This window comes from Physeter macrocephalus, chromosome 1 (genome assembly GCF_002837175.3).
Source record: "Physeter macrocephalus isolate SW-GA chromosome 1, ASM283717v5, whole genome shotgun sequence".
In the NCBI taxonomy this organism is placed as follows: domain Eukaryota; kingdom Metazoa; phylum Chordata; class Mammalia; order Artiodactyla; family Physeteridae; genus Physeter; species Physeter macrocephalus.
In genome coordinates, this window is record NC_041214.2 from 129,213,996 (window position 1) to 129,225,431 (window position 11,436).

Sequence of the window (11,436 nt, forward strand, 5' to 3'; positions counted from 1 at the left end):
TTCTACTCTCTATAGTCGAAATGAATGAGTCCATTTGCTTACAATGGTGGGAGTGGCAATGAAGGAAAGGGAAAGGAACATGTTTATATGTTTATGGAGCAGCCTGTTTCAGGACTGATGTCTGCTGTCTTTGGTTATAATAAGCTGTCAATAATATTCCATACACTTTAGGACAAATACATAGGTGTCAATTTTGAAATAGGTATTACTTACCCCTGTTTTAACTGAACGTAATCCAAAAGATAAAACGTAAGGAGACTTATAGATAGATGAGTATATTTCTATTAAGCTTGAATCAAAAGGTAGCCCAGCATGCTTAAAAGTACCTCTGGTTTTGAGGTAAATTTCTTACAACTCAGAATAAAACCTACACATGCTCTGATTTCCCGTTGTTTTTCCTGAACAAATTAGCTCCACGGAAGCAAAGACTTGTGAATTTCTTGGTTAATTTATGCTTTTGTGTCCTAAGTAATGAGCTAAGCCATACCTGTTTATTCATTTTCCTGCAGACGGCAGCCGGTGAGCCCTCCTCCACCTCCACGGCCGATTTCCCCACCCCATACTTACGGCTACATTTCAGGACCCCTCGTCTCAGATATGGATACGGATGCGCCAGAAGAGGAAGAAGACGAAGCCGACATGGAAGTAGCCAAGATGCAGACCAGAAGGCTTTTGTTACGCGGGCTTGAGCAGACCCCTGCCTCCAGTGTTGGGGACCTGGAGAGCTCTGTCACTGGGTCCATGATCAATGGCTGGGGCTCAGCCTCAGAGGAGGACAACATTTCCAGCGGACGCTCCAGTGTTAGTTCTTCTGACGGCTCCTTTTTCACCGATGCCGATTTTGCCCAGGCGGTGGCGGCAGCAGCAGAGTACGCTGGTCTGAAAGTGGCAAGGCGCCAAATGCAGGATGCCGCTGGTAAGTCGTCCGCTTTTCTCCAAGCTGGAAAAGAAAATTCGATGTGCATTTGTCAGTTGCTGATTATCTCCATAATCTTATGTCCTATATGAAATGCAACTATTATTACTCTTTTTTTTTTTTGGCTGCCTAAGGAAACCAAGGTCCAAGATGATGCTGTAGCTTGCTTATTCCCTTTTTTATAACAGGCTTTTTAAATCTATTTTACTTTTATTTAATAAATCCTATGTAATGTGAGTGAAGCTACCTGAAAAGTCTTCATTTTTAAGATAGTCTTAGCAAATATATGTACAATTTCCTTTGGAATGTATATGGTCAATTAAATGAGGTTTGTGTTATATGGGTTTTTTTAAGATATAAAAAGTCACCAAAATAAAATTCATTGAGGAAGTTCTCTCATCCCATTTAATTAGAAAGTGTCTAGGAGAAATAGATAAATGTCCGGAGGGGACACTCAACCGTTGGAAACTGGGCTATTTCTCCTTAACCCCCATTCTCTTCATGCCCTCTCAATTAGAACATTCATTTAATTGAGAAGATATAAAGATGTTTGTAATATACACACATTTTCAAGCATAAGTATGTTCCACACTTAAAGTATACATTGTTAATCTAATAATTTGGAGAGCAAGTTAATCCAAACGCTTATATATTTTTTTCCATCTATTTTCCCTTTTCATTGCCAGTAGCCTGTTTTTAATTACTGTATATCCATTCTTATGTTTTAACCCATTTTTACTTATCTCCCACTCCCAACTCTGTTCAGAAAGTAAATAATATGAGAAAGAAAAAAATTTTAATTTAAATCATACATTTATCACGATTTTCATTTCTGTAGAATGGAATATGTACATATATACATTCATATACATGTTGAGTGTATGTGTATATTTCTGGTAACCAAGAAAATATGAATAGAATAAACATAATGTGGTCAACAAGAGAGCTATTTCTGAGAAAGACTATCTCAACAAATCAATAATTGCTATTTTGTTGTTTTATTTTTCTTAGTTTAATAACTATCACATTGGTAGTTTTCCATGTTCTCTTCAGATATTGGATTGGTCATTATTTCTTACCAGTGTAGAATATATTCAGAGAAAATTTAACTCACATCATAAAGTTTTCCTTTCCTATATATTATTTATCAAGAATGTGTTGCAGGAAAAAAAAATGTCTAATATCTCTCAAACTATTATCATAGAATGCATACTTATTTCAGCCAGCCCTATACTTTATGATATTCAACCAAATTTCCTTTTTCTCTCCTAGTTGCTTCTGGGTATAATAAAATAAGTATGCAAACATATCTATAGTTCTTAATAAATAAATAACATTTAACTTTATATATAGCTTTTGTTTCTCCTTATTTTTTAATCTTCTGTAAAAAAAAAAATAAGTAAGTGAAATTAAGCATCTCAAACTACTGCTTTCAGATTGCATTAAGCGTGTGTTTCAGTTCATTAAATCAACAAGACATAGAAATAATGTTGAAAATGCATCTGCGAACGACCTTATGCCTCAGGGTCTATGAGCAGTAGATGGCCTTACACAATAGAATGAGTAATGGGCTCAGTCTCAGCCCTAATTCTCTCTTTTCATGGATATGTAACTTTAATTGTAATAGTCTCCATCATAGCTAAAAAGAGTTTGGTTTAATATTTTATTGTATTGTAATTTAGTGGCTTTTCTGGTTTTCGTTTGGTTCATAATTATAATGAACTAAACAGGCATTGGACTCTGCCTATTAAAATGTTCTTTTCAGGAAAGGGTGCTGCTTATCATATGACTTGAAGTTAATATGAATGAATAATCCAATCACATTGCTTCTCACTTGGCCGCATTAATGTCTTTTACTTAACATGCTTCCGTTAGCACATTTAAATGTGTTGATTTTACTATATGTGGCTTCTTCTGTTTATAGCCAAAACACATATTGTCTAGGTCTCTCTGAGGTTTCTTGTAGTACAACAGAAAGTTCTGGATTTGAATCTCTGGAATTTCAAGGAACCAAAATAACAAAGGTCAAGTGTAGGGCCAATAGATCTCCACTGCCATTATGGATTAAATATTTTGTGCTGTTGTAATATGTCTCTGTAAGAAAAAGCCAGGGAATTGGAGAGCACCGCAGCCACCATGTTTGATTAGCAGATTCATTTATTACCTGTGAATATTGTCCCTCTAAAATCAAATAACCAAAAACAACTACCTATACCATCACCAAAAAACATAAAAGTCTCTGGAGGGGTCACTTTAAATATCCATAACCAGCAAATAAATATCTTGTGAGAGAAAAGGGGTGTGAGTAATTTTTGGCAGGTCTAAATATGTGAGCTAGCTTAATTCCAGGCCACCTTAAGAGAAAATACCTGAGAATGTATTAAGATATTAGGAATCTGTCTTCAAAGAATAGCACAAACATATTTAATTAAAATAAGGGATGTATTTTGTACTGTTCATTCTTAGAACCTGAATTTCTTAAGGGCTCTGGCTATTCCTTTTGAGAAAGCAACAGACATTGGATATATTATGTAAAAATTTAATTAACATTTTTGTTTAACTATAACACTTTAGTGAAGGTAGATGCAACAGTCAAAATGCTTTTCTTTAATACACAGGTATCAGAATAAAAGTACCATGGTTTAAAAAAAAAGAGCCTGAAAATGCTTTTAGGGTATTTTTTCCAGTGGATAGCTCAAGCAGAATAAGAAGAATCCTATTGTTTACTAGAATAGTTCATTTAAGCTTTTTTTTTAAATTAGGGATGTTTATAGTTTTAGTGTTTTATTCTGATTATTAGTGTTAAATTAAATTAAACTTTATTGGTGAGTTTGGCTCTGATTTTTTCCTCAGGCCGCCGACATTTTCATGCACCCCAGTGTCCTAGACCCACAAGTCCTGTTTCCACAGACAGCAACATGAGTGCTGCGGTAGTGCAGAAGGCCAGACCAGCAAAGAAACAAAAACACCAGCCGGGACATCTGCGCAGAGAAGCCTACACAGATGGTAAGTCCATTGAAATAGATGGAAACATCTATGAATCTCTCCTCTTTACCCTGCCTCTCTAGGACTTGAAAATGCATCCACTGACATTAGAAATTACATTAAAAATTCATTAAACAGTAAGCCTCATATTACTTATAGGAATGATCGACTTCCATATCTTGTCAGGCATCTCAAATCCCTGAAGTTTTCTAGTAAGTAGGTTATTTAAGAAAGTAAAACAATGTATAATACTTTTAATATTCTTAAAAGGTTATTATATAGTCTTAAACAAATAGACATTATTGTAGTTGAAGTAATGGCATAGGGTTAACCTTCATCAGATTCACTGATAACTCTTCCGAAATGTCCTTTTTTTCTTGGGGAATTTTGCATTCAAATAGAAGACAATAAGCTCATTTGAACATAAATTCTAACTACAGTGATGTTATGAACAGTTAGTCTGTGCCCCAAAAGGCAAATCGAATCATCTTCCTTCATGCCTTCACATACAGTATCCACTCTCACTGAAGAAGTAAGGCTTGTATTCTCCAGGGAGCACAGGAGAATACCGCAAACATTGTGATGTTGTGTAGAGAAAGCCTTTAATGAAAGTGCCTCAGGTGGCCCGGCATTTATTAAACTGCCACCTTCTCGTTTTATAAAACAACCCCAAGGGCTTTGTTGGAAATTCACGTAAGATAAATTCTCTCAGACTCACCCATCTTGTCAAGTTTGCTGAATCTGCTAAAGGGTTGGGGGGAGAAGATTGTCACAGGCGCTGTTCCCCACCTCCTGGTCCTCTCAACCACAACCTGATAGAACCTTCATTACCAGTCAGCAATGTTTCACAAAGGGCATCATTTTCCATTACCATATGAAAGACTACTGTTATAGATCCTTATCCAAGGTTACAAGGAAGGTTTTCTGAGGCACTTCTCTGATTCCTGCCACTTGACAGAAAAAATTTAATACAAAGCTCACAGCAGGATGAGCACAAGTAATTTTGCCATGAGTGGCTGTCCATGCTATTATGTATACTTTATTCGGAGTATTTTCTCTCACTAGCGTCTATCTGATATTAGACTACATTAAATACTGGCATGACACAGCGCACCTGGGCCTCCTGGATCCTGCCCAGGACTCTTTTGTCAGCAAAACTGAGCTGTCAGAATATTATCTGGTTTTGAAGTGTTATTATAGTGGCTTTGTGCATGTTTCCCTCTGTGAAGGGACAAACACTAGGTGTAAATCCCCAAACTCTATTGGCAGTTTTACATTTATGGGATCCCTATAATGGCATTTTACAAGTTTTATAGCTCTTCTATCAGTTTTTATTATCTAGAAGAGAGTGCTCCTAACAGAAAACTGGTCAAACATCAAACCTTGATGTAAATACATCTAGGTTGAATACATCAGGGAAAAATTCTAGCCTAAAGGTTTGTGTAGCTCTTTCTACCTCTTATTTATTCTTGTTTCAAGGGGTTTCTGGCATTGAGTGATGCTTTTTAAAATGCTTTAAAACTAACACGGTATTGTGAAGCAATTATACTCCAATAAAAAAAAAATGCTTTAAATAATGTAAACATGCCAGTTAAAGGGCATAGTGTTGCAGTTACAAATTACACTGTGCTTGAAAATTGTGATCTATATTTATTGCCCCACGTTCTGTAGTACTTATTTCGGTGTGTTTAATAATTAAACATAAATTCTAACTAATCCCTGAATAACAGCTATTAAATTGAATGATGAAGCAACCAAGTTATTTTTTAAGTTAATTTCAGAAATACCAAAGAAATATGTTAAAATATTTGAAAGTGAAAAGGTTAATAAGAAATATTATTTAAATTTCTAAATGTTCATTTCACAAGTGATTATGCAGAGTAGTCATAATATATACCACAATGTAGAAGCCAGTAATTATTTTCTCTAAGTCACAGAAATAGACAAAATTGAGATACAACTAAAGCTGTTTTTTAAATACTAGCTTTACCTTCCTTTTAGCATTTTGATAACCAACTATCTTTTAGTTATGTTTACTGTACTAACAAGTCTTGAATTTAATTCTGGATGCTTTCTGATTTGGTAACGAAAAAAATAACAAAGCTATGTGTTATTTTATACATTTCCATAATGCATATTGATCAACCAAAATCATTTTAATGCAGATACTTCTTAATGCACCAAATAAAAGAAATGCACATACTCTTGATAGTAGTGATTATAGCATGGAAACAAACATCATTTTATCAGAAATCATTTTCTCATTTTTTGAAAAAAGTATTTACAGTTCATTCATGAAGAAACTCAATTGCAGATACAATTTGTACAGTTATTAAAGAAAGAGAGAGGAAAAGGAAAGAAAGAATTTAAAGAGCTGCCAATTTTGAAAATGAGAATTAAATATATTAGTAAGAACTGGAGGGTTCTTTCATTTTTGCTTTTTATGATTACAATACATCAACTATGATGGATGAGTTTGATTATTGTCAATAGACTTCTTATGTGAGCTATTTTCAGTCTATGGTATGTCAGTTGAGTGTGTAGCATCTTTACTTTGTAAATCTCGTTCAAATTATCAGTTTCCTTTGCAGAATTTTTGTAAGCTCTATAAGGAGAGATAAAGAGTGGCTAGGTCTGAACTGATAAAGAGTAATTTGTGATGATCCTTGTCAGTCAGCTCTGGTTAGTTTTCTAGGGCTGTCCTAACAAAGTACCAGAAACTAGGTGACTTAAACAACAGAAATTTATTTCCTCACAGTTCTGGAGGCTAAAAGTCCAAGATCACGGTGTAGGCAGGGTTGGTTTCTTCTGAAGCCTCTCTTCTTGGCTTGTAGATGACCACCTTCTCCCTGTGTCTTCCCTTGGTCTTCCCTCAGTGAATGTATGTGCCCTCTTCTTATAAGGGCACCAGTCAGGTTAGATTAGGGCCTACCCTAAGGACCTCATTTTAATTTAATTACCTCTTTAAAGACCCTGTCATCAAATACAAGTCACATTCTGAGGCACGGGGGATGAGGACTTCAGCATATGAATTTTGGAGGGGACACAATTCAGCCCATAACAGCCCATAAGCCCCTAATCCATGGCACTGTGGCCATACCTTGTTTGCAGGTAAATGCCGGGTCTCATAAACACTCAGGGAGTACTCATTGCAAAGCAGAAGGCTGCATGCTATTGACACACTGACAGGCAGAATCCAACTCTTTATTTATTTCATATTTGCCGCTTCCAAGTTTAACCCAGATGAAGGGTAGGATTAAAATATATGAATATTTATCAGTCAGACTTTTATCGAGCTAAAGCCAAGCATAAGTGCATTTCTAGGACCTTCTAATTGATTCTTTCCACCCCTTTTCAACCCCTTCTGAAGCATTTACATACTTGATTTAAAAACCAAATCTACATTATTTCTCCAGCTCTACTTTTCATAAATTATAAATTCACCACCCTCTTTGGAATGATGCTGTTTTGACTTGATATATCATTAATTGCAAGGTCTGGGAATTTAAGTAGTTAAGTAAATAGAGTGCTGGATCTCCATAGTGAGTTAATGCCGGCAGAATTGTCTCCATGTGTATGTTCTTATGTATTACTTTACATGCATTATATTGGTATTTAGACAGTCTTGTATAAAGAATGGTGTTTATATGATTGTATAAAGGAAGAGTCTATACATATATATGAGTTCCATAATCCCATTTGTTAAACCCAATTTTAGCTAGTTAGGGGTATGAATTGGATGAAAGTACTATTTATCACTTTATTAAATATAGAATTGTTTATACTATGATAATCCCTGGTTTGACTCAGGGATTTTACAATACCTAAAAAACAATTTATTTGGTAATCGGTTTATATTAAGAAATTACGCCCACCAGCATTCCCCTCTGTCACTTATATACAGTGGCAATTATATGCAGGAAGTTAGAACTCTTAAAATTATCACTGGATTCTCTTCTCTTTTTCTACCCGTGTTATAGATACAGGTACATCTATATACCTATATAGAGGATCCAGTAATAGATTTTGTCTCTAGGGTTATAGATTCCCAAGGCTTTGTATGATCTTATGATGGTGGTAATCATCAGCTTTGAGATCCAATAAGCCCAGACACTTTATGACTTGATGATAGTGGCAGTCATCAGCTTCCTGATAAGCTGTGTTTGCAATCAGTTTGAGTTTGTAGCAAGCAGATAGTGCAGAAATGAGCCTGCAGTCACTCATTCGCTCTGCTTCCAGGTATGTTCTGAATTAGGCTTTTCTCCTCCTCCCATTGTCAGTCCCAGGTTCAGTCTGAACTTAGAACAGCTCAGCCTTGGGTCTCTTGGCTTTTTTTTTTTAACATCTTTATTGGAGTATAATTACTTTACAATGGTGTGTTAGTTTCTGCTTTATAACAAAGTGAATCAGTTATACATATACATATGTTCCCATATCTCTTTCCTCTTGCGTCTCCCTCCCACCCTCCCTATCCCACAATATAATTCACCATATTAACAGGCTAAAGAAGAAAATCACATGACCACGTCAAATGATACAGAAAAAGCATTTGACAAAATTCAACACCCATTCATGATTTTTAAAAGTCAAATAAATAGTAATAGAGTGCAACTTCCTCAACATTATACTTAATTTAATGATGAAATACCTAATGCGGTTTTCCCCTAAGATCAGGTACAAGGCAAGGATGTCCACACTCATTACCTTTATTCAACCTAGTGCAATAAGTCAAGAAAAGGAAATAAAAGACATACAGATTGGAAAGGATAAAATAAAACTGTTTCTATTTGCAGATGACATGATTGTCTACTTAGAAAATCCCAAGGAATCTACCAAAACAAAAACAAAAACAAAAAAACTCCAAGAACTGATAAATGAGTTCAGTAAGGCCCAGGATACACAATACATACAAAAAATAAATTTTATTTCTAGCAATGAGTATGTGGACATTGAAATTAAAAATACAGTAACATTTACTTAAAAAACAAACACCTAGATGTAAATCTTAGAAAACACATACAGAATTTGTATGCTGAAAGCTACAAAACACTGATGAAAGTAATCAAGGAAATCTAAATAAATGGAGAGACTTGCCATATTCATGGCTGAGAAGACTCAACATAATAAAGATGTCAGTTCTCCCCAAACTGTTTAACAGAACTTTAAAAATCTCCACAAGATTTTTTAATATAATAAATAATATTAAAATGTATACGCAAAGGGAAAGAAAATAGAATTTTCTTTTTAAAAATCAAAACAAAGTGGGAAGGATCAGTCTACTTGATTCCAAGCTTATTAAAATGACCACAGTAATCAAGACTGTGGTATTTGGTGGAGGGATAGACACGCTTAAACTTGACACCAAAAGTGTGATCCATAAAATGAAAAATGGATAAATTGGACTTTATCAAATAAAAATTTTGTTCTGTGAATGACCTTGTTGAAAGGATGAAAAGCCAAGTTACAGAGAGAAAGAAATTATTTGCAAACCACATATCTGGCAAAAGGCTAGAATAAAGAACTCTCAAAAACTCAACATTTTAACAAAAACAGCCCAGTTAGAAAATTGGCAAAAAAGAAAAAAAAAAGCATAGAGACGTTTCACAGAAGAATATGTACAGATGGCAAATAAACTTGAAAAGATATTTAGTATCTTTAGCCATTAGAGGAACGCAAATGAAAACCACAATGAAATATCACTGTGTACCTATCAGAATGATTATAATAAAAAATAGTGGTAGTATTAAATGCTGTTGAGCATGTAGAGAAATGGTATCACTCATATATTGCTGTTGGGAATTTAAAATGACACAGCCGCTCTGGAAAACACTTTGATAGTTTCTTAAAAAAAAAATAAAACCTAAACATTAACTATCATACAACCTAGGAATTGCATTCCTGGGCATTTATTCCAGAGAATGAAGACTTATGCTAACACAACTCCTGTACGTGAATGTTTACAGCAGCCTTATTCATAATAGCCAAGAACTGGGATACACCCCAGAAGTCCTTCAACAGTCAAATGGTTTAACAAACTCTGGTAAATCCACATGATGGAATACTACTCAGCAACAAAAAGGAATTAACTGTTGACACATGCAACAATCTAGATGAATCTCCAGAGAATTATGCTGAGTGGAAAAAGCAAATCTCAAAAAGTTATACATACTATATTCATTTATAAAAATTCTTGAATCAACATTTTATGGAAATGGAGAACAGATTAGCAGTTGCCAGGGATTAAGAAGGGGCTGGGAGTGGAGAAAAGTAGATGTGGCTATAAAAGGGCAACAGGAGGAATCCTTGTGGTGATGGAAATGTTCTGTATCTTGACTATATCAATATCAATATCCTGGTTGTGAGATTGTCCTAGAATTTTGTGAGATATTAGCATTGGGGGAAACTGGATAAAGGAAACATGGGATCTCTCTATTATTTTTAATAACCGCATGTGAATCTATAATTATTTCAAAAAGTTTAATGAAAAACATTATGTATCTGGTAAAGTATATTTAAGCAGTATGAAACAATATATAATGGAGAAAGAAGTCTCCTTTTTTTTAACATCTTTATTGGAGTATAATTGCTTTACAATGGTGTGTTAGTTTCTGCTCTATAACAGAGAGAATCAGCTATACATATACATATATCCCCATAGCTCCTCCCTCTTGCGTCTCCCTCCCACCCTCCCTATCCCACCCCTCTAGGTGGTCACAAAGCACCGAGCTGATCTCCCTGTGCTATGCGGCTGCTTCCCACTAGCTATCTATTTTACGTTCGGCACTGTATAAATGTCCATGCCACTCTCTCACTTTGTCACAGCTTACCCTTCCCCTCCCCATATCCTCAAGTCCATTCTCTAGTAGATCTGTGTCTTTATTTCCATCTTACCCCTAGGTTCTGCATGGCTATTTTTTTTTCTTAGATTCCATATATATGTGTTAGCATATGATATTTGTCTTTCTTTTTCTGACTTACTTCACTCTGTGTGACAGACTCTAGGTCCATCCACCTCACTACAAATAACTCAATTTCGTTTCTTTTTATGGCTCAGTAATATTCCATTGTATATATGTGCCACATCTTCTTTATCCATTCCTCTGTTGATGGACACTTAGGTTGCTTCCATGTCCTGGCTATTGTAAATAGAGCTGCAATGAACATTTTGGTACATGACTCTTTTTGAATTATGGTTTTCTCAGGGTATATGCCCAGTAGTGGGATTGCTGGGTCGTATGGTAGTTCTATTTGCAGTTTTTTAAGGAACCTGCATACTGTTCTCCATAGTGGCTGTACCAATTCACATTCCCACCAGCAGTGCAAGAGTGTTCCCTTTTCTCCACACCCTCTCCAGCATTTATTGTTTCTAGATTTTTTGATGATGGCCATTCATCATCATGTGAGATGATATCTCGTAGTAGTTTTGATTTGCATTTCTCTAATGATTAATGATGTTGAGCATTCTTTCATGTGTTTGTTGGCAATCTGTATATCTTTGGAGAAATGTCTATTTAGGTCTTCTGCCCATTTTTGGA

The 11,436-nt window shown here is 35.2% G+C and overlaps 1 protein-coding gene across 1 annotated transcript in view; it reads left to right on the forward strand.

Annotated features, from left to right (window-relative positions):
* Positions 1-11,436, forward strand: part of ROBO1 (roundabout guidance receptor 1) — a 415,029-nt gene that overhangs the window by 370,093 nt on the left and 33,500 nt on the right. Inside the window, exons 25-26 of the mRNA XM_055086128.1 lie at positions 510-916; positions 3,770-3,922. Of these exons, the coding sequence (XP_054942103.1) occupies positions 510-916; positions 3,770-3,922 (560 nt within the window). The remainder of the gene's footprint in view (positions 1-509; positions 917-3,769; positions 3,923-11,436) is intronic.